Source organism: Acipenser ruthenus, chromosome 15 (assembly GCF_902713425.1).
Source record: "Acipenser ruthenus chromosome 15, fAciRut3.2 maternal haplotype, whole genome shotgun sequence".
Lineage (NCBI taxonomy): Eukaryota > Metazoa > Chordata > Actinopteri > Acipenseriformes > Acipenseridae > Acipenser > Acipenser ruthenus.
This window is the reverse complement of record NC_081203.1, coordinates 31,971,759-31,996,215: the sequence shown is the minus strand read 5'-3', so window position 1 is coordinate 31,996,215 and position 24,457 is coordinate 31,971,759. Positions and strand designations below refer to the sequence as shown.

At 39.2% G+C, this 24,457-nt stretch overlaps 1 protein-coding gene across 2 annotated transcripts; it reads left to right on the top strand.

Annotated features, from left to right (window-relative positions):
• The first annotated feature begins 108 nt into the window (after positions 1–108).
• On the top strand, positions 109–5,109 carry LOC117422481 (BAG family molecular chaperone regulator 5-like). 2 transcript variants are annotated; one of them, XM_034037593.3, is made up of 2 exons: positions 109–177; positions 2,802–5,109. In XM_034037593.3, the coding sequence occupies exon 2, from the start codon at positions 2,835–2,837 to the stop codon at positions 4,182–4,184; it is 1,350 nt and encodes a 449-aa protein (XP_033893484.2). In that variant the 5' UTR covers positions 109–177; positions 2,802–2,834; the 3' UTR covers positions 4,185–5,109. The 2 variants fall into 2 exon arrangements, with proteins under 2 accessions (XP_033893484.2, XP_033893483.2); XM_034037592.3 differs by lacking the exon at positions 109–177 and adding an exon at positions 1,949–2,066.
• The last annotated feature ends 19,348 nt before the right edge of the window (positions 5,110–24,457 follow it).

Here is a 24,457-nt window from a genome sequence, read left to right as displayed (position 1 = left end):
CACAACTGGTTAAATAATGTAAAATGTTGGGATGTTTAATAAACATATTTTGTCTCATGATATTAACGTCGAGTTTCACTCTGCTCGGCCACCCGAATCCCCGTTTCCCAGAGCTTCCTGTTTACAGCCGGCTCTGCGTCCACGGTGCTGATCATGTGATCCGCTGCGGAGATGCAGGTAAGTTATTCTCCCAGCCTCGATGCGACAAACGAAGGATAACACATCTTTTGGGGTCACTGTTGTTATACATTTGTATAGCTTTCTGTTTATGGCAGACATATTTCATCGACACAGGCTGCGTCCTAGTAATCCTGTCCGAATATATCATGTTTATTATTGTACACTCTGAAGTCATTAATACGGATTAATGACACGGGGCTTGGTACTGTAAATCCTTAAACAAACAGTATGCTCACATGAAAAAATAGAAATGAACCGTAATGGAATATTTACTGTTTTTAACATGACTAATTAATAATAATAATAATAATAATAATAATAATAATAAAATCGTGTTGTAAACAGTATTTGTACAGTAGGTTCAATAAGGTGTTTTTTATTATGCTCTTATATACAATATACAGTGCCACCGTTGTATCAAAGTCATTACTAGCCTGCTTTCCCTTTTGTAATCCGGTCTTTTTAACATGCTTGCCATTTTGGTGTAGTAAAACCATAAGATTAAACGGGGCCGTGAGATTCGTCACATTGTCACGTGATTTGGATGGAATTAAGAGGTTCAGTGCAAACAACCGGTATCTCCAGAGAAAAGCTCAACATTGGAGCAACAGAACTCAAAAACACAGGGAAATTATATTAAAAATCAAACAACAAATATGGCATTTTAATCATAAGTGGTTCTCTAGATATAAGTACAAATGTAAGTGTGGTGTACATAGTAAACTCATACTGCCAGGATGTGCACGGCCAGCTGATGATAATAACAATTGCAGCAGAGCCATGAACAAATAATCATAAAGGACACACATGGAGCCAAGTTTATGAGCTAACGAATTAGAATGAAAACAAACCCTGTCAGAAACTGCCTTTATGTTATAGCTAAGGAGGCTGTGTGGTCCGGTGGTTAAAGAAAAGGGTTTGTAACCAGGAGGTCCCGGGTTCAAATCCCACTGACTCATTGTGTGACCCTGAGCAAGTCACTTAACCTTCTTGTGCTCCGGTCTTTTAGGTGAGACCTTGTTGTAAGTGACTCTGCAGCTGATGCATAGTTCACACACCCTAGTCTCTGTAAGTCTGTAAGTCTCCTTGGAGAAAGGCGTCTTCTAAATAAACAAATAATAATGATAGTAAATAGCAGTTGCCATGCACAGTGTAAAGCAGTAGAATCTGTGCACGGGTTACCAACAATTAAGAATGTTGCATAGTTTTCTGTTGAAGGGGACTTTAATCAGGGGTAGAACTTTGAATATAATAAAGATATTATAAAGATTAGAGGATGTAGAGCCACTAAACTGATCACTTTTTTGTTTCTCTGGAGTATTCATTACCAAAAACCTCTACCATCTTCTCCAGCTCTGCCAAACCACAGAGGGAAAGCATGTGCGTGGTGGGGTTTCTCAACATCCAGACGTGTCAGGACTACTGAGTATTTAATTGGTACCCCCATGCCGATCAGAAATGCTTTTAATATGCAGTACTTAAGAGAAGCTCTCCTTACTTCTTACTGAAAAACAGATATATTTCTTTTAGGGAAAAAAAAAAACGAAATTATCTTCCCTGACGTGAATCTTAAAAAAATTAAGGCTGATGAAAACCATGTTTTGTCTTTAAGAGAGAAGGAACAAATCTATTGTGACATCACAGAGACACACATCATCAACACTAAGGAACAGCTGAAGTATAGCCTGCCAATACAGTGCTGCACTGCCCTTATAATCTTCAGGATGTGATGCTTGGCACATAACTTACTTATCTAATGTTCAGCATAGGCGTGGTTATGAGGTATTAGCCGAGGAAATTCAGGGAGAGGTGTTTTGGATTTGCAGTGGGAGCCAGATCTTTAACAAATTAGGCTGATCCTTATTGGTGTATCCAATCGTGTTTCTGTAAGTAATGTCATCCTAATTCTTTTGCTTGGTAGTTAAAGCATCAGCTAGTTTTTATTTATTTATTCTTTTTACTATTTCTTACCAGCATTTGGAGTGGTTAATAAGAAAGTAAAACTGTTTTGATCGTTTCTGGATACTGCTTAGGAAAAAGTGAAATTTAAAATAATCTCAATTACTGCTTTCCTTGTCGTGAAGATTCAAATATAAAACACTTGAATTGAAAACTGTGTTAAAGAAATACATTTACCTAGGAATTGTTAACCAAGACAATATATTTAATATCTGCTTCGGTTACGCTTGTAATGTTTTTAGTTGGGTGTAACTGAAGTTAGCTTCCAATGTGTAGTTTGTAAAGTCCTCAGCTGATTGTTAAGCTATTTTGAATCAGAAAAGTATTTAACTAGTTTTGACTAAAATCATTAAGGAAACGCAAAAGTGCTACAGCGCTTTCTCAGTTGCAGACATTTCTAATTACTGAAATTTTTTAAAAATGTATACTTTTCAAGGTGATGATATCGCATTACAGAACATTGCAGCACACTGTGATGTCGCAAGGTGATGATGTCAGTCACTGTTAAAGCATATCTGGACATGGTTTTGTGCCTCACCCCGAGCAAGGGTGTCACGTTAGCTTTTCAGTCTCATTTTGTATTCTAATTTTGTGACTACGCTCTGCAACAATGTAGAGAATCCCAAGCTGGTTCATAGCTTATATCGCTTTTTCATTTACAGCCTGTTATTTGGAACTTTTGATTTTGGAAGAGCATGGAAATGGGCAACCAGCATCCCTCCATGATTCGGCTCCAGGAAATCATGAAGGAAGTCAAGGACCTCAGCTCACAGGTGGTGTCTTTCAGTGGCCTGCAAACTGACAAGGATTACTGCAAACTGGAAAGAGCTTTGACCAGACAGCTGTTTGAGATTGACTCGGTGGACACAGAGAACAAGGGGGACATCCAGAGGGCTAAGAGGGGGGCCACCAATGAGGTCCAAAGTCTGCTTGAGATTCTACAGCAAAACGTCAACCACCCGTCCCGGGTGGAGATCGAGAGGATCTACCTTGAGGCACAGAACCTGGTCGCCCAGGAGGTGACGCCGCTGAGGGGAGGAGGGGGAACCATCAGCGACGAGTTTGTGGATGGCATCCAGGATGTCATTTTGAGACTGACTCAGATCAGAACCGGGGGAAAAGTACATTTGCGGAAAGCCAGGTACCGTGCACTGACTAGGGTGTGTGCAGTGCAGGATATCATAGAGAGCTGCATGAAGCAGCAGGCTCTATCACTCCCCCTTTCCAACAACACCCATGGCTCAGTCACCAAGATCAACTCTATCATGGTGGAGGTCAACAAGTCCCGTGGTGACTTTATCGCTCTCCTGATGGGACTGAACAGCGGGGACAGCTGCGGGCGCCTCTCCCGGGTGCTCACAGGGTTTCTTGTCGAGCTGGATGCCCTGGATGTATCCGGGAACACAGAGGTCCGAAACTACAGGAAGCAGGTGGTAGAGGAGATCAACGGGCTGCTGAAACACTTGGACCTGGAAGGAGAAGGGGACGCCACCTGCAGGTATGACCTGGCCCAGAATGATTCCATCCAGAAAATCGAGCAGATCCGTCACACGGTGGCCCAACTGCGGGGCCATCTCCTAACGATCGAGAAAGCCAACGAGCTTCACTTCAAACACAAGGCAGAGCTGCAGGGGCTGCTGACCAGGCTGGACGAGGTGAGCACTGCCAGGAACCCCTGCATCCGTGAAGCCAGGCGGAGGGCGGTTTTGGAGGTGCAGGCTGTCATCACCTACATTGACCTGATCGAAGCGCTGAGGAAGAGGGCTGGCGATACCTGCATGGAGGAGCACCCCTCCCACAAGGCTGTCTGGAACGTGCTGGGGAGCCTCTCCGAACTGCAGAGGCAGGTGCTTGTCTTTGAAGGCAAAAGAGCCGACAAGAACTATAAGTTGCTGGAGGAACTTCTTACTAAGCAACTCTTAGCACTTGATGCAGTAGATCCCCAGGGAGATGAAATGTCCAAAATTGCCCGGAAACAGGCAGTCAAGTTTGCTCAGAACATTCTCAGCTACTTGGATATGGAGACAGATGAATGGGAATACTAGTACATGTATGATGTCACTCGTATTAATCGTTCTTTGTACCTTGGGTTTGTAACATATCATAAAAACAGTATGTCATTTCCGACTGACTGAAGATCCATATGAAAAGAAACCGATAAAATGTCAGTCTCTGCAAAGACAACTGGGTAATCCTTTTAGTTTTTTTTTTTTTTTTTTTAACTCTATGACAAAATACAGATCCTTATTTTGAAGAGTGTTAATGTAATTTAACGTGTCCTTTAAAAGCCAGCATATTTGATCCTGAACTACTTTGGGTTTGTTTTATTAGAATTGCTCTAGTTTAAATACATATGCCCCTTGGACTACAGTTGCTCCCTGTCATATTTCACTGCTTATACTTTTCCGCCTGAATATCTGTGAATTATTCAAGTGACCTGTATATAGTATCTGCTTTCATAATCTTTAAGCTGGTTAAAAAATATAATTAAATAGTGTATTGTTTAGTGTAAATTCTTAAAAAAAACAACATTAATTTATTGTATAGCAAATGCCAAAAAACATAATTTAACGACACTGTAATTCACTATCTTCTGCCATTTATGCCTTGTACTGAGTACAGAATTGTGTGATTGAGTGAGTGGTTAATCAAGTCACATCAAAATGTAACCAGTTATGTACATTAGAAATGTATTTATTAGATATTTTACCATTCCTAAACAGTGCACTAAAGTTTATGAGTGATGTAATGAATGTTTAAGTATGTTGCTACAGTGTAGTAAAAAAAATAATGTTTGCAGTAAAATAAACGTGATAATAAAATGCATGCTAAACTGGATTTCAGTTTTAGAAAGTAGTGAATAGCAGGAAGTAAATCATTTTCCACCCTTTGTTATTTTGTTAAGTTGTTGCTAATGTAAGCTGAATGACAGATCTCACAGCAGACATAAATGATGTATGATCTAAGAAAGCGTTTGTACAATGATGTATTTTTTGTATGTAACTGTACAATTGAAAAGATTTGTACGTTAGATTAGATTTTAGGCACTGTGTTCAAGCAGCCTTTTGCGTTTTAGAATGGATTCATGTGCAACAATACTTGTTGGAGGGAAGAGTCCAGTGTATTTTACAAACAGCCCCATGCACATGAATAGACCATTATTTATATTTAAAAAAATCTAATCTAAAGAGCTTTGGGTACATATTGCATTTTGCACTGACTAGAAGAGTTAAGTTCAAATCTATTAGCTCCACCTTTTCAGTGCATTTTGTATTCTTGAGACATCCCTAGATTTAATATATGCTTCACATAAAATAAAAAAAAAAAGTAATACACTGTACTAGGTGTAGTAATAAGCGTAGTCATAGTCTGTATTATTATGACATTGGTATAAAGTCCTTCCATTGTACATTTTACTTCATGCGTATAACAAAACTAAAAGCATGTACCAGTTTGGTTAGTAGTCCAAGGATTATATTCACTACAGCAAATGCATATTTGGTGCTGGAGGTACTAACAGATTTGTGCCTCTTTATTCAGTTCAGCTTATTTTATTCAATACATTTTATTAGCAAAAAAACAGCAGCTAGATATAAAGTACACATGATAAAGATAAGAGCAGCCATCCCCCCAATTGGAATGGTTCCATTGCTAAGGTTTTCCACAGATTTCGGGGCAGTAATACTGTACGAGACGATTACAGTGGCTGTGTTCATTCTGAATGTCTAACGAAGCGGCCAATTAAACCAGACCAGACACTTCACAGGCAGTACATGCAAATATTCAATTGTCACGTTGCGCTGGTAAGTTTTCATATTACGCCTGCTTTCAAATCCATTTAATTTGAAGCACTTAAGTGTGGGTTTGTGGAGACTGAAATTAAATAACAGCAGTTATTTCAGTAGTATGGAGATGAAAACATCAATGCCTACTAATGAAATGAAAGGGGTTGCCATATTTAATCTCCACGGGTGGCTCAGGTTTTAAAAGATTTGTGTACAGGGTAAGGCATTGCAAACTCAAACGTTTTATATCATGACATTTGCAGAGGTTAGTATATCGCTGGGGATTCTTTTTAACATGCTGTTCTGTGGAGAAGCATCTTTTAACTGACATCATCTTCAGTGGGTTGAGGCTTTACAGAGGGGGGTAAGCTTGGGTCCTGTTTGTCTCAGAGTGAATCCTTCTGGGGATAAAGTATATTGGTAAACAGGGTAGAAACAAGGGATAGCAGTAGCTTATGACCTTATAATATATGGTGTAAACAGAGAAGCAACACAAGGAACTCAATTATTTATATATATATATATATATATATATATGAATTTGAAAATGCTTCAGCTGCTTGACTGGGTCGTGAACTATCATGAAAAAAAAGGTGGTCAGAAGCAGTATTTTGTATGTTCCCTTAAAGCTAGACAACAATACAGCATGAGCCTTCTAATGCGGGGTGCTGCCTGGCCATGTGTATTTGAAAGCTGAATTGCTCATTTACTTTGCACAGTTTATACATGTTATCCAACAATTCTTAGTAAAAGCAGAAAAATTGTAACTGCAACCTACTTTTTTTTTTTGTTAGCACTGATACCTGACTGGCATTAAGACAAGTCTATACCATGGAAACCACTTTCTTTGATTAAACTATACATGGGCGTTTGTTGTTATGAAATGTTATGTTACATGCTGTGGATTGAGGTCATGGTGACTGTACGGACACCTGTTATTTGGCAAAGTATGCTCACACTTTACTGTTTATTTTATCAACAGAAGTGTTTTTCTAGATACTTATTTTAACCCTTTTAGTAAATGTAATCGGGCATCTTAAAATCTATTAACTTGTTCCTTTAAAGACCTGCAGGTATTTCCACTTGAATTTAGTGATGTTAACTTGTTCACTCTTTATACTCTCATGTATACTGTGGCAGCTTCCCTTGATTAGAGATCAAAGTGTTGGACAAATAATACAATGAGTACGGACAGCTGAGTTTGCTTTCTTTTTAGTTATCGAGTCTTGATATAATAAATATTGATCAGATTCTAGTTTGTAGATTTTTTTAAAACTAGGTCGATAGCAGCAAACTAATCAGCCAAGCCCCTTATCCTGCTTTGAAGGTCTTTACATCTGCGTTTAGTTATTTGGTATGTTTACAATGATGAAGTGGCTTATTTCAATGTTGAAGATGTAAAAATGAGTTGTGTGTTGAATCATTCTTGTGTGCAATACCCACACTGTATGTGCTGCTTTGAGTTGGATGAAAAGTGTGTGTGTGTGTGTGTGTGTATATATATATATATATAACTAGCAGCCAATAAAAACTTCAATTTGGCTTCCTGGATCTCACTTGTTTTTCTTTCATTTGCAAAGGTTATGTAGAGTAGAGCTCTTTCTTGGCAGGCGCTACCACAAGTTGAATACTATTTCTTCATTCAAATAAAATATCGTCTTTAACCTTCCAATACTAATAGTGTACAATCCAAATTGGTTCCTGAGCTATAACACACAAGTACATGATTTATTATTTATCAGAAGCAACATGATTTTTTTTTTTTTTTTCAATATAGTGCACATTTTACCAAACATGAATATAGCAGTAATTGGTGTATAATTAGGTATGTATTACTGGGTAACAACATAGCCCTGTAAAGAGGTTTTATCCTGTAAGGGGTAACAATGGCAGCGTTGATTTACAGGCCCATACTTGTACAATACCTTACAGTAGTAGTTACCATACAATTAGTACTGAATATCATACAGAACTTCCAAACGCTCAGTCAGAATGGGCAAAACTACAAGAAACTAAGTCAAGTAGACAAACATTTCAGCTAGTGCCTTCTTCAGCGTACTATTTAAGGACTGTATATGTTTTTTTTTTTAGATATTTGTTTTAGGTCTGTAAGGAAGGAGTAGCCCCTCCCAGTGAGATGTAAGAACCCATCATTGTGATTAGCCTGGTAATGGTGGGGGATTTAGGAGTGGGGTAGAGGTGCCAAATGTCACATTTTGTTCCTTTAAACTGCAGTGATTTTATGGAAGCACCCTCTGTGTTTCTCACAGTAAAAGCAGATTCCCATCCATTATTTTGCCAGTATAGTTGCTTTCTCTCTTTGATCTAGCTTTCTATTTTTAAACCTCTGAAACCTTCTGTGAACGCATTTAAAAATAGCATAGAATTAAACAGCCCCTCAGGAGATGAAAATGTATTCCAGGCAGAAACTTAGTAGTGTAGACTTGTAACGTCGCCAGGAGTGAGGTATGGGAGCGTGCAAAGAAAATGCATGAAACTGTTTCCACCTGCACTCCTCAGGCACAATTGTATTCATGATCAGAACACGAAAAACGAAAGAAAAGGAAGTTCAGCATGTCTTTATATTACAGTCGAATATTCACAAAGTTCCCCAACTGACCTCCGCTTTCAACGAGCTCTCCATATATCCATATATAGTGCCATATGAGGTGTTTGCACTGCAGCATCTGCACTGAACAATCAGCAAAAGATGCACTGTCCACTAGGGGGCAGTGTTGTGACACATTTAAGCTCACATTTAAAAATCACGTGAACCGCTTCACGTTGTGCTACATTGCGTTAATATGCAGGCTGAATCTTTAATTAGAAGGGGGGGGATTTGCCCGTGCAATCTCCTTTAAGAAGGATGTGTATTGATGTGAAGCCAGACGGGAATTATTAATGTTGTTATCAGCTGTCATTGCTACCTTAAAGTTACAGCGACACCATAAACGAAGGGGAAAAAAAGCACATGGCTTAATGACATTATGCAATTGTATGAACTTAGGCTAGGATTCAATTTTAATTATGGCTCTGCTGTCCATGTGTCAACATTAAAGAAGTACCAAATAACAAAAACTGTGATAAATTATAATCTTAGTTATACAATTATTTAATGATTTAAATTATCCCGTCTATGTATCTATACATATAGAGAGAGAGAAAAGCTAAAGTCTAATATAAATTAATATGAATTGTTTGTAAACCAGCACGATCGGCATACATATTTTCTTCAAACCCATTTCCCCATGACGTTCAATCAAATATTACAACAGACTTAATGCACAAGCATTTAATTATCTGCTCTATTTGTCCAGAGAGACCTTTGAGACAGTCCATTATGCAACTTACATTTTAAGAGTATAGATGAAGAGTATGACTGCCTGCTACACACGCACACACACACACTGAACGAGTTGTTGCTTAGAGTATCTGTTCCTGGCAGAACTTAAAAGTGATTAATTGCAATTAACATCTCTTTAGTTTCTTGCACATTTTATGAAAGACACACGACTGCCATGCAAAAAAAAATATTTCTGATAGAATGAAATGAAAAGTCTTCGCCTGGTGTTCATCTTGTTGCACCTTGTTGATGAAGTAAAGCATTGTTCTGCTAATACAGCGCCGTTCTCCAGTACCCCTGGTGCCCAAGCTGTGGGTTCATTAGGCCTCCTCACGTTTCTGCCAAATACAGGCTTTCCCATAACTTCTAAAAGGAATATATTATAGTCTCATCATTACATGGTACACTTTCTTTGTTCTCTTGAGCTTTGGCCAGGTTCAGACTTTTGCCAAAGGCTTTTCACAAGCCAAGTGGCCAATGGAAGTGCTCTTTCAATCTATCCCAGAGAGTCAATCTGCAAGGGTAATATAATATTAATATAATATATTAATATTATATATTAATATAATATTATAATAGTAATATAATATATGTATGGTTTTGGGCAGATCCAGTGAATATCATAACTTCTGTAGGATTCTGAATTCTTTGCAGTGAGGTTTAACTTTTTTTTTTTTTAAAGCAAGAAAAGACACCTGAATGGTGAGATTGGTCTCAGGTTTATTTGCACCTACTGGACGAGGTGTTTCATTGATTCCAACTCGTCTTTCCCATCCTGCACTCTGAGTTTTCTGCATCGCTATTGATCTGGCATACTGTTGCATGTTTTTCATAGCGGGGAGCTGAGTGCCTTTATTAAATCACCTCACATAATGTTTGTCTGCTCTCACACTAACACAAGGCCCCTGATTGATTCTCTCCTGGGCTTTTCACCATCACAATTGACCATATCAAATGAATTTATGTTGCTTGTTAATGTATCTCCACCTTTCCATTTGTAAATCTATCTCACAGTTACAGAACCAGAAACTAAATATACTTTTCAGTTTCTCTCAGGACAAAAAACAAAAGAACCCTAAACACCTGCCAAGACACTGTCAATGAGTAGCAGGGTCACCCACACCCACAAACACACTGTTCAGGGAGGAATCTACAGGCATGGAGCACTGTCTTTTGAGTCTGTTCTTTGTCTTCTGTTGACCTGCGTTGGAATTTAACAAACCAATTCACTTGGTTTAACACCCTTGCTTCTGCTCTGAGAGATTGCAAAGAGATTTGTATTGTTTAAACTCAGTTAAAGGATGGAAACTGACCAGGGAGATGCAGCGTTCAGGGATTCTATTTAAGTAACGCATGTATCAGTATTCTTTTCTACACATGCAGAAGAGTTTGTACACATTATCTGAGTACAATTCCAGACTTGATTGTTTTCAATTTATAATTTCAAGTGACTGGGTTTATATTCTCATTTTTCTGAGAATCTGCTCTTGCAGCCGCTCGAGTTTCCATTCAGGAACTCAGCCCCCTCCCTCCCTCCCCTCCATCTCAGTGACCTGGCGATATCACTCGGTAGGTTCATGTTTACAGGCTATAATAGAGACAGTATTACTACATCCTTTCAGGGCTATCCTTTCAGCAGGCTCCATGGCAACCGTCACATGGGGCCAGCGTCCCACTTTTTCTGACAATTGGCCTGGCGTTCTCGGAGCCTTGAGCCGGCTCCATCCATTAGGCAATCGACCAGAAAAAAATCGTGAAGAACAGCCTGCAAAAGCTTCAAGGCCATTTTTATCGCATTATGACCTTACCCATAAACTGCACAATTTACATTTGCATTATGTAACACAATACATAGTGCATGCTTATTTCTATAATTAATGAACAGTAATCGACATGAAAAAATATATATATATACTACAGTAATTCAACTACAAACTGTATTGCTAGTACCATTACATAAGGCATTTATTTTATATATAAATATAAACAGCTTCATGCAAGCATGTCGGGATATTGATTTCAGTGAATTGCACATCTTCACCTAAAAAATCATGATGTGCATCTAAAATTGAGCTCCCTGCTGGACGTGGTGGAAGGCCCTTGATTTGGCTCCTTCTGTTCTTTTTTTTTTTTCTTCGCTCTTGTCATGTAAATGATCCAGGAACTTAACAAAAGCTGTGCATAGTCGGTTAAAAGAAAATCAGATATAAAAGAATGTTTAATGCTATGGAAAATAAGCATTTAATCATGAGCTTAGTCCCACTTCCTTTTACCTTCCATTTTTTTGTGGTTCAGTTAAGCTTTAATTCAAAACATCTTTTGACCCAGTCTTGGGAACCAACCCCTTAAAAAATGCAAGCCTAACAATGAACCTATAACTGGATGTATATGAGTTTAGCAAGATGCTGTTGTGCTCACTTGTATTTCCTTATTGCATTTGAAGTTCACTTTCTCTATTTGAATATAGTGCAGTCATAATGTAGATTACTCAAAACTAGCCAAAATGTGGCTTGACCTTGGAGTATAAATTGGTAAACAAAAATCAACCTGGGGGGGGGGGGGGGGGGGTTTAGGGTTAAGGGAAAGGTCATTGATTATCTACTTTTATTTGCTCCATTGTTTATATAGGCTTGATTTAAGATATGCATTTTCAAACCTGATTGGTTTTCTTTAAAAGAAAAGGAACCAGTGTGCTATTCCACTACAGCAATGACATCACCTTCAATATTTAATCACACTCGTGCTATTGAACAGGAGCCAGTAGTCCACTTGTTCCCTGGCAATGAGGCTTCATTTCCCCCTGATAGTTTTGTCTTTGAAGCAGTTAACTGTAACATGTGAAGTGCTGTTGTCACGTGATGCAGGTGGCGCTGCTCGAGCCTCTCAGCCTTGGACAGTTACGTCATGGGCGCACTTGGAAAACTGTTACATTTATAAGCAAAGGGTTTGAAGGTTGCGTATGTCACATTTCAAGATCCCCCCTCCTTATTCACATGACACAAGGGACAAACAAAAAAACATAGCTAAGTTAACATTGTTTATAGTGGTGCTGGTAGATTTCAAATAGGGCCAAACTGAAATCTATATTCGGGTCAAAATGTAGCCGTCTGATACTTTGTTACAGTTCAGTTTTTAAGGACATAACCCATTCCCAAGCTGCCCGGCTACATCGAGTGGTGTACTTTAACATTCAGTGTTTTGTCAAACGCATGTTTTGGCATAAGGCGACGCGTATTGATGTGCTGTAGACAGGTTGGTGTTTCAGACACCTATTGATTTTGGATGTATTAGCCCAAGGGCGAGGTCGCTGTGGAGGTCACACAGTACAGTTGTGTAATTCATTATCGATATAACAGAAGCAGCAGCAGGCTGACCAAGCCCTCTACTCAACTCCATCTGTTCAGATTAGGAGCAACAATATGGATATAAGGGGTTATTATTTATAAATAATACTAAAAACACTGGGGAAAAATACTGACTTTGTGAAAAGGGTTCTGTTGTAAGAACAATATGGAAAACATGTTTTAGTTTTGCTTTATTATTAATGAATCTTAATAAATGGCATGTATTTCACACTGTACTGAGAAGAACCTCGTCATACCAGCGCTTCAATGTACATATTCCTCAATGGACGCTAACAATGCTACACTTGTCAAAGTGACTTACTGCTCCGCCTACTTGGAAGTGAATCCAATCACCTCTCCAGAACGCCTTGGGGAGGTTACCAAGGATTGATTTCTAACCAACCAGCTATCAGGTGCTGCAACCCCTGACATATCATTTGCATGCTGGGATTACATTTTTTATTTTATTTTTTACAATCAGCCAATATCAACAGTCCTTTCTAAATCTGCCTCTTTTACATCGATACAGTTTCCATAGCACTGGCACGGAACAAAGAGTTGTGCCCTTTAAACACAGAAACAAAAGTGTACATACTGGAAAATGCTTTGCAAAAAAAATCATCTGAGCAATAAATATTGGTTGAATATTAACAGAAGCACAATATTGACTCTCCTCTGTAAATGATTGCAGTATTGTATGTCTTGAAATGTTATAGAGAGGCCTGTGCTGCCTTCCTTTGTCTTGTAATCCTTCACCGAGCTGCCCCACACTTTGGATCAGCGGCACCCCATTGACATTGTTATGGGAGGCCTCTGAAATTTTTTGTCCAGCCCCTGTGTGGTTGCTTGAGCGTTGCCTGGGCAGTAGCTCTGTTTTATGTTTTATTCGTGTTATGTGTGCAGCCCTCTGTGGATGCTTGGATATGAAGGGAGCAAGGCAAAAGCAAGTCCGATTATCGCATTGCGGTTTCTTGCAGAGTGGCACACTAACAAGGGGAGCCACACAAAATGCCTTTAAAAGGACTGATGAAAAGAAATGCTTTGCAGTGATGCTGCCTCTGACATTCCCAGCCATGCTGAACTGGAGGCAGTTTGAAATTCTGCAATCACACCGCCTAATGACATTCCACTGTAACCATTAAAGAAACGCACTTCTTGCAATGTCCTTTCACTCAGCTGCTGTAATCAACTCTGGACAGATTGGATCTTTGTACAAATGGCATCAACCCAAATGCTGAGAGACCTTGTCATTTCTAAAACATGTTTTTAAAGTATGTTTTAAGAATTAGACCTGTATTATAAAACTCTGTTGATTATATTCCCTCCCTGTAGAGAGAGGAGGATGCGAGGGAATCGGGCACTCGATTATGTATCAGTCCCATGCAGGTACGCTGTGTCCAGTACAGAACTCGTTACAGGTTGACTGGTTTTTTATTCTCTCTTGGACATTAGTTTACTTTGCTGTCAGTGTTAAAAAGGACACTGGCCATTTGAGTTCTATAATATTTGAAAATTGAATGTACAATTCCAATGACCTTTAATCTGTTTATTATTGATATTTATTGAATTTTAACATGTAAATGACCTGGTTGAAATGCTAAAATCCCCTTTGGGCGCAAATCAATGTACTTTTGCGAGAGGAAAAAAAATGGAGAAATTATTAATGAATGGATAAAATGTGGAATCATATATTATTATATATATATATGAACTGAATGAACACATCAGTAAAATCAAAATCTGGCATTATCTGTATTCTGTATAGATTGTATATCTCGATTACTGTGTAAACTTTCAGGCTGCTGTGAAATAAAAACTGAACGATTGAAGTCTGTGTTATTTTATAAGCGGTTTATCTCGCCCCCACCCCCCCCGGGTTTGATACTTCTGAAAAAAACAAGAGATCTTTCAGAAGAAAAGCTGCCTGTGGCTGTATTGAAACAATGAGTTGTGAGAAGCCCTCTTTGTGGGTTGAGTTGTACAACACTCATTTCAAACTGCTTCATTTGGAAGGTTATCAAAGAGTCACTAATGAGCTGGAACCTGGTCGAGTGGATACAGAGGTTAGAAAGGTTAGATTAAAACTGAAAAAAGAGGGTCAAATGGGACACGCCGATAGGGAAACAGGTGTGTGTTTGTGGGGTCTATTGAGCACCCTAAATGGCAACTGTGTTATGATGTAAAATGCCAGTACTAAAGTAATGTAACTGAATATACAGAGAGAGCCTCCTTTGTACGATTACATTCTAAACTGTGTTGTCTTTTGAGATGTTTGCCATTCCTTCCAGTTGTGTGACACAGTGGCTCCTTGACTATCTTTCCCTTATACTGTATACCAGTACATTGCTGCTAGGCTTAAATGGATATACTGCAGAGGACCAAAAAACAACATTTTGCTTTTCAGTGCTACTTCTAATTTCTAAAACGTACTATATTATAGTACATTATAGTAAACTGAGTGGCCAAAAAAAAAAAACATTTATTTCAGGATGCTTTTAGTTTCCCAAATGTACATTTTGTTGCAACCATATATAGGCCTATAGTTCCCCTACGCCTGATGTATATAACACAATAAAATCCTTTATGTGCAGTTACTAGGATTTGCCATTTTGAACTCTCTTATCTGTAATTTAGCCTGTATTTTACCATGCCTTCACAGTAATTCACTACACTTTGCTATGCTTTAACTATAGGACGCCACTGTAAAATTGACTAAACTTTAAAAAGCAGCAGAAGAAATTGACAAAACCAGGTGGTTTCTTGAACCATTGTCTCGAAAAGAATTGCTAATGAGCAGCAGGCATTGTGGCACAGAGCGGTCTCCATGGTAACAGACTGCTCCAGCTCCAGAGTTGGGAATGACCCGTGACCCTGGAACAGAGTGACCTAGAACTTGAAATAATTCTACCAGAGCCAATTCAAAAGAGTGCAGCCACCGCCATCAAAATGCATTTTAATCAACTACTTTCTGCTCTATTCATATGGTAATTACTGTCTACTGCTAGCAAGAGCCATCTGTGTTAGAAGTCGGTGGCATCTATTTTTTTTTAAAACTAGAAGTATTTTTATTTTAAAGCAGTTATCCTTGAAACAGCTACTGCCACACACACAGAGTGACACTAATTAATTCATTGCTATTTAAAAAAAAAAGTATTTAATAAACAGTATTGTTATATACATCAGATCCAAAGACTGTCAAACTAGCACATCTCTGTAACAAAAAAAAAGTATCAGTTCTAAAGTTCTGTTTGCAAGAATCCTGAACTAGAGATCCCCTCTCTTGTTCTCTGCTCTGTTCCCAAATCGTAATAATTGTGATGAAAAGTAACGATTAGACTAATTAAAGTCTGTTAATGATTCATTACAGCATCAGTCTCTGCTGACAACAGGAAAGAAGTATGCGCCAAACACATTGACTAGGCTGACCTTGAATCGTAACGCTTCAGGTTTTGAAAACAGAAACGCGTGCAATAGTCAAGAATTCTGCGCTGGTGTCTAAAACTCTGCACACTGCTTCGGATTAGTGCAGAACTGCTGTGCAGGGAGTCCCTGTTTCACTGTCATTATTGTCCTTGTCCTTGGAATGTAAATTCAGACTCCTTTCTGTGACGGCATTACGCAGCCTTTAACAAATCAAAAGCAATTCCACTGCTCACCACTGTGGAGAACGCCTCCATTTTGTTTTGTGAATGTCAAAAAAATAATAAATAAAAAGCAGTAGATCAAATTCTTCACCGAACGTGTATTTATAGTTACCAGCACTAGGGTCTGGAGTTGCAAACAAAATATTTAACTGCAGTTTGACAAAAAGCTGACGTTTGTAATAACTGCACTTTGATTTCTTTGCTGGCATGAATGGTGGTTACAGGCGAGAAGAGTTCTTTGGGGAATCGCTATAATAAAACCTACCCTCCCTAGCTGAACTCTGATCCTGTTACAACAGACCCCGTTACAACAGAAATGTTTCTGTGGCATTTAGGGTATTAGCAGTTAACACCTGTCTTGCACTTGCATTCACTTTGAAGGTCTCCTGTGCTGAGAAACACATGGTTTTTTTAACCTACACGGGAATAAACTGTAGAAATATACATTTTATTGTAAAGTTGTCAAACCTCCTAAGCCATTCAGTAAACAAGCTGTAGAGTAGAAAAAAAACAAAAAAACAACATGCTTGGTTTAATTCACAGCCCTACCTATAATTTTTAATTGCTGTGTACAGCAAAAGGTCACAGCACAGACATGCTGCCTTGTTTGTAGACCATGTATACTGCAGGCCCACTGGCACATTTCATTGACTTTGCTAATTTGTTTAAAAAACGGTTCACTGCAGCAGAGGCATTAACAGGGGACAGATACACATAAATGCTTCAGTTACACTTGCCTTTGACTGACCTTGAGTGAGGCAGTGTGAATTACATCACGACTCTCCTGGACTGCAAAGAAAGAAAGAAAGAAAGAAAGAAAGAAAGAAAGAAAGCAAGCCTGGAATGAGGGATTGGAGTGTAACGAGATGAGTGGAATGATAAAACGTCAAACCTATTCAGATGTAGAAAGCATTTTTTGTTTGCCGTTAACTTTGTTTGACAGCCGTTTATTCTCCCAGAAGCCATTTTAAAAAAGTGACTCTGAATCCATCGACTGTGTCGGCATCTTCCCAGGGCTGTTCCTGGTAAAATGTTTCAGAGATGGTGCTTTACTGTTAGTTAAAAAACATTAACAAACTGAGATGCTTAACACCTTCTTTCTCATCATTAAACCACAATAATAAATATAACTAGGGGGATAGTAACTGGTGAATCTAATTTACCTGGTATAGCCGGATTTATACCTTCAGAATGGAATTTGGTTTAACTTAATGCTGCCAAAAACTTCAATTCTGTGTTTCACAAAGGTTAGAACACCTTTGATGTCTTTCCAAATTGTTAAGGTGTGTAATGGGGAGTGAAGTCACGGTGAAGCCTGGTAAAAAAAAAAAAAAAAAAAAACCTTAAAATGAACCGTGAGAATGAAGACCAGTAACCAACAGTTTCAGGTGACAATCTACAGCAATACACATGTTATGCAAATAAAATAAAAAAACGTTCAAAGTTCATTTGAATAGTGTTTTCTAGAGCAGCTTATCTAAAGTAAACACTTTTATGACAGCCTGTTTCTAATGTGTAAATGCCTAATAGTGAGAGGCTCTGCCAAGCAAAGTACAGTCAACCATTCACATATCCTGCTGCTGCTGCTTTATATAGAAGAAGACAGGATATTAAGAATGTCGCCGTTCATTGCCTTTATGAAATTAGAATGCAAACAGAACACATTTTCATTGCTAACTCTATTATATTACAATGATCTCTGGACTAATAATTTGGAATGATTCTGTAATATCAATACCTCTACTGTATGGATATTTATGGCAATCTATAGATGAAGATATTTACCCATTATAGCCAATTCTACAGGCATTTATAATAACTTGCAGAAAACGGTAGCCCATAGCATCATTTAGGTTATTCTATAGCTCAGTGATGGATCCAATGATGGTCTCATAGAAACATTGGCCTTGACTGTCTGTCCAGGAACTAGGGAATGCCACTGAAGACAGTAAACTTTTTTTATTGCCAAGTTTAGTCAAAAACCTGAGAGTATCCTAATTAATCTTATCCATGTCCCAGACAAAATATGAATCCCTAGAAGGTCATTCCTTAAATAAATCACATGCTATCCTACAGCTATAACTCAACGGGTATGCAAATACAGAGAGAAGTACTATTGTGCTCCGGTGATTTGAAAGCATGCTTTAATGGATACAAAGCGCAGCCACTGTGCCGGGTGACAGAGACTGCAATGCAGGAGATGCTGTTTGCTGTGTATCACTAAAAGCCTGTGCTTATGTGTGCGTGTGTGCAGCAGGATGAAGGAGGGAGGCGTGCAGGTAATTACAGAGGAGTACAGTGCAGGTGAATTTCCATTCATGACTGAGCTTCCCAAAAGGCAAAAGAAGGTCATTGCCACAGCGGCTTGACCTCAAAATGACACCGGCCAATCAGGGTTCTCCATGGTCTTACATTGAGATGTGTTTATAATAGTTTTAAAAGAGTCAGAAGGTTGTCCTCAAAAACATACAGCCATCATTTGTCACACGTCACCTACCTTCTGTAACTGTAACTGCACGGGTACACATGGAACAAAGACCAGGAGTGGAATGGCCAACCTTGGACACCCCTGGTGTGGGGCATCTATAGGGCTGAGATCTTAGAACTGCAGGCTAAGGTTAAGGGTCAGTCATACCTGAATATCACAGCAGATGGAGTTCTATCTGCAAGGCATCCCTTCTTACACAACAGTGAATGGGCAAAACAACGGCACCATTCACAGAACACAATGGGGACTTCAAATGCCTCTCTTGCCTTGTTCCTTCATAAAGTGGTTTTAAGAAAACCCAATCCAACCAACCACAGCATTGCCAGCAACAGTAACACATTGGACTTGGAATACATATTGAGCACTGCTACTAATATGGTACCATGGCCCAGTGACCAGGGTATAACGGAAATAACCAATAGCCAATGACTTAATGTCTTAATGGCTTATACAACCGTAGCTGCCATTATGTTGAAGATCTGCTGGCAGGCTGTCAAATCATCAGATCTCAATCCCATTGACTTGACACATACTGACAAAGTGACTTCCGTCTCTATTTTCTGACAGTGCATCCATGCATATATTGTGTTATCTGATAAGAGCTTAGAAAAGACCAACACAGCAATGAGCCAATTAAAAAACCTTCACAAGGGGAAAGAAATACCTGTTGGCAGTTTGAGAGCTCATAAGCTGGGATCAGTACAGCCGTAACGATGGTGTTAGAGATAAAGTACACTAACAGTCCATTGTGAAGGTGATCACGTAGCCTTACTGTATAAATAACCTTTGAATTCACAAAGGTGAGGTGGTAATGACATCACCAGCCACTGCGGCAGCCTCCCTGAGTCCTGGCAGCAGTAAGAAAGCTGAAAGAGCTGCTGAATGTATTGACCTAGTTACACCCTGAACCCGACAAGAGAAATAAGTCTCTTTCTGTAAGGCAAGGAGTGAGAAAGATGAACCATGGCATTATTGCCATTAAACATGAAACATCTTCTGTCCATTTTTTGATGTTGCTTTTATTTATTTCCACCTTTCATACCAGTACACTCTTGTTTCGAAAAGGCTCCTATGCTTTATTGTTTGTGTCCTAACAGGTGAAACCAGAACACTTAAATTACACAGGCTAGTAACCTGCATGAGACCCCAGCATCACTGTGACCTCCCAAATACAACACGAGAAGATCGAAGGAGGAAAACCGGGGACCCTGACATTCATGAATATTTCAAATGGCATGGAATAGAACTTGCATTTTGAATTGCACCTTTCATCCACACAGAATCTGAAAGCTGAATTATTGAACAATCAGTGCATATAATCACGTCTTTTTGCTCCTGTGCCGCACAACAGCTTAATTTGTATTTTGTTCCAAATCATTATTGCCGAAATTACTTAATTGGACCAATTAAGTGCTTATTAGAAGTTTAATTGGTCCAGTTAATTAATTTAGTGTACAGACAGAACAAGAACCAGGAGGGACAGCGGTCCTCCAGGACCAGGATTGGAGACCCTGCTTTAAAGGGTTACTGCAGCTTTTATAAGAAACGTGTTGCTTTACCTTTGCTGTACCCCGTGTCGTCCGTATTGCAGCAAAACGTTTTTCAACATGATCCTTATTGTTTTGATGATCTTATTCACACATCCTGGGTCATAAAATCACCTGGGGACTACCTTTCTCAACGTTTACTCTAAATAAACCAATGATGATTAAATATATTGCTGCAAAACGGACAGCACAGGAAGCAGCAAAGGTAATGCAATAGATTTCTTGTGCAAGCGTCTAAATGGCTGCCACCATTTTCAAAACATTCATGTCCCTACTTGAACACATGCATTCTCTCAACACTCCACACAAGCAGGGGCTGTTAACCTATTTAGAGGAAACAGCTTTACATTGATATTCCTGGCACTGAGATAAATTCTCTTACATACCGTATTTTTATACAAGTGTGCCGAGTTGTTGTGGTTCAGTCAAAACTCCTGGAACAGGCGGTACAGCATACATGCCAGGACTTGAACCCAGGTTCTTCAGACAGCTAGTCCTCTCATCCAACTGCTACATCAATAACTGTTCTTGGTTTACATCATCAATCTACTCCTCAAACACTCCAAAGTGTCACATGCATGTTGTATGAAAGGAGTCTAAAAGAAGGCAGGGCTGCAGGAGACGGGAACTAGACTAGTCAAGTGAACAGGTATGAAGGATTTATCTTTGTATTGCTATATGCACTAGATGGTGCTGTCTCTTACTTCTATAAAGTCACTTTGGCTGATCTAGCCTGGGTTACACATGTCTATGGCAGGGGGCATGTCCAACGCTATCTTGCCTCAATGTCAAGATGATGCCAGGCACTGTGACCAAGGCCAAGAGAGTGACAAAGTAATCAATGGCACATTTAAAAAAACAAGTGTGTTGTCTTCAGAATATAATACAGCATCCCTGCTATCTCATAAAGTGTATGGATCTTCACCCCCTCCCCTCCCTCTCCCCACTAGTGAATACAATGCTTGGTTCCTGAGTAGTCACAAGACATGGTAAATCGTGCTTCCTTTTAAAAACTTTGTTCTCAACCTGATGGCTAGAAATGCCACAGCTCAGTAAGCCACTAATATAAAAACATCAATATCAATTAATTGACAGGAGAAGCTTTGCTAGCATTGCGTGACTTGGGTCTTTCATGCCAGGGAAAATCCAAGTTAATTCTTGGCACTTTAGCAGACTGGGAGCCAAGAACTTATCTCTGTTAAAGGAGTCTGAGTTTGATGAGAAGCCTTTCCAGAGCAGTAATCCTTCTTTAAATCACAGTGACAGTGCAACTAGGCTTCCACAAGCTTCTGCCAAAGCAAAAGCAAGTCACCTGCAACAAGGATGGAAGAGCAGTGTGAGGGACAGGCCTTTCTAGTTTCTGTGGAGGTTTCTGTACTGACCCATGTTAGACTGGAAACAATGAATGGAGGAATGCTCACAATAAAATCACTTTAGTGGAGGTGCTGTACTGTCTAAGTGCAGGACTGATAATAGATCACTCCAGTAGGATTTCTTTGCCTTCATTTTACTGTAGGTCCCAGAACGTTCAAAACCATCCACTAAATCTGTGCAATTTAGATTATACCACACTTGATGTCTACTGTCCTTGAGCAGTAATTCGAATGTCGATGGCCATTCCAATTTAAAAATGCACCAGTTTCTATGTCCTCACTACACGCTGTCTGTATCTGCTAAACCGGCTCATTTTTACAATACAGATGGTGTCCAGCCTCCTTCAGCCTTGGCTGTCACAGTCTGCAGTCCCAGGAACGGATCTATCAGCCTACAGGGCCTCAAAGACACTGTCCTGTAAACTGTAGTGTTTGGAGTCTGGAAACGTGGGTTTATACGTCAAAATAATGCAGCCCTCCCCCACCACCACCACCATCAAAAAACAGAAGGCTAATGCAATCATTGGTAAATGACGTTCCTCACTCAAATTGCATTATGCTGATCATGGACTGCAGGCACATTTTCTAAACTGAAGGAGGCTAATCTTGAAGTGCAAACTTATAAATCCAGCAAAAAGAACAAATTAGTTACAGGAAGGAGTAGTTTGTTTCTTGCTAAGTTTTATACTGTTAAAATTATTTTATTCCCGTCTGCAAATGTTTGCATTTGGACCGCTTAGTACAGTTTTCTAGTTATACATTTAGGTAGATTCAAGCAAATCAGCATGTACCAAAATGATCCGCACAACCGGAATTTAATATGGACAGTCCTGTAAGTATACTGAACAGGTGAGGAGAGGTTGTTATTTTAAGCACCCCAAAAGCCAGACTGTAGCTCTACACATTGATAAACACTTAGAAATACATTAGTCTGGCTCTGGGAGCGCATTATGATTCTTGCCAACAATTATACTGTAGCCAGCAAGGTTATGAAGATCATATTGAACGGGTGGAATTAAATGAATATGGAATGTGTTTTTTTTTCATTTTATGAGCTATTTTTCATACAGGGTGATTCATAAACAACCCACCATATGAAACAAAAACAAAAACACATTAGCGTTTTTATTAAAGTTTGAATTGATCACCGGCATTGGCCTGACTCACAGTTATTCTCATGTCTATAGCGGGATCATCAAGATCATCATTGTCCTAATTTAGTCCAGTAATTCTGCACTGTTCCTGGGTTTTCAGTGTACATTACTGATTTAGGAGGTTCCACACAAAGTTATCTACAAGGCCTTCAAGTCCTGTACAACATCCTGGGAAGGTCAAAAAAGACATGTTATGTAATATTTTCTTCCCTGTGGTTATTATGAAACCACCCTATACACAACATACTATAACTCTGTACCAGTACATTCTAATCCTTACTGATTCTGAGTGGGAGTTGAAAGACTGTCCAGAGATTCAGGCAGGGTTTGCTTGAACCCGGTATTGTAACTCACTAATGGGAAAGGAGCTCAGAATAATGTTTTTTTTTAATAAAAACCTCAAATCAAATTCAATTAGAGAAAATCTGACGGTACATATTTATCTACCAACACTGATAAAGCACAGCATTTCAACAAAGAATCCTTTGCATGGAACTAATGAGTAAAACAAGACTATTCACTGAAGCTGTAAGCAGGTATTAAAAGACAAGCTGTAGCTTCTTACGTAACTGGTTTAATATATAAAAATAATGACAGGAGAAGCAGCAGCTTTCCAGAATTGCTTTCCCTTTAATCTGTTCAGAGGTTTATTTTTGCTGCTGTGCATTGTGAGCTTTGTCTCTTGGTGATTACTGTTCAGTGGAAAGTGGTGGAGGGTTGAGGGCGAGCAGCGGTTATTTCTAACCACGAAAATGAGCCGTGATTTTATCTTCTTATAGGTGGATCTCACGTGGCTCACACTCAGGCTGAACTATCCAAAGCCATGTGTATGTTATTTAAACAGTTTCTATTTAAAAGTATTTGAATAATTGATGCACAGATGCACCAGAGAACACGTGCTTCAGCTTTCTGGATTGCACAGGGATTTAGAATCTCCTACAGTCTCTTTTTATACGATACACATGCAGACATGGATTAATCAGGCCACAGTGCTAACTGCTACTGTTGTTAACGGACCTATTTTATTTTTATCTATCAAAATACATTGATGCACGTTCATCCCTGCAGTGGAATCCAATTTCGTTCCCTAGGGCTGAACTAGCTGCATTATTCATTACAGTATTTGACATTTCACAAAACAGGAACGAATCTCCTAATGCACTGATCCTTATTTGGGGCTTTCACAAGTAAGGGGTTAAATTTGTGGTTTACTTAACATTCAAGACAGCCACAAGTTTGGGGGGGGGACGAGGACGGGGACGCATCTCCAGAAATGATTTTATGTGTTACTTAATTAAATTTATTAATGCAAGTGTTGTAGATTTATTAGCCTCGTATTCCCAGAAGGAGCAGAATAATTATAGAGAAACCATGTCATGTCGTTCATTTGTCTCCTCGGAGGACTCCCCTCTCTGTAATTAGCCTCACCTGAACAGCCCCATATTAGACTGCCCTTTCACACTGTGCATCCTGGTTTCAATTCTGTTACTCACCAATCCTCTCGGCGTAGAACATCGGGTCAAAAGGAGGGTAAGGAACAGAACACGCGGCAGTGACGACAGAACACTCCTCCACAAACACTCACTGTACAGGAACTCCCTTCATACCAAGTGTTTCTGGACCGTTCACTCAACCTCCCC

Coding starts and splice junctions, on each gene's coding strand:
- LOC117422481 (XM_034037593.3), top strand. CDS start 2,835: ATGGAAATGGGCAACCAGCATCCCTCCATGATTCGGCTCCAGGAAATC.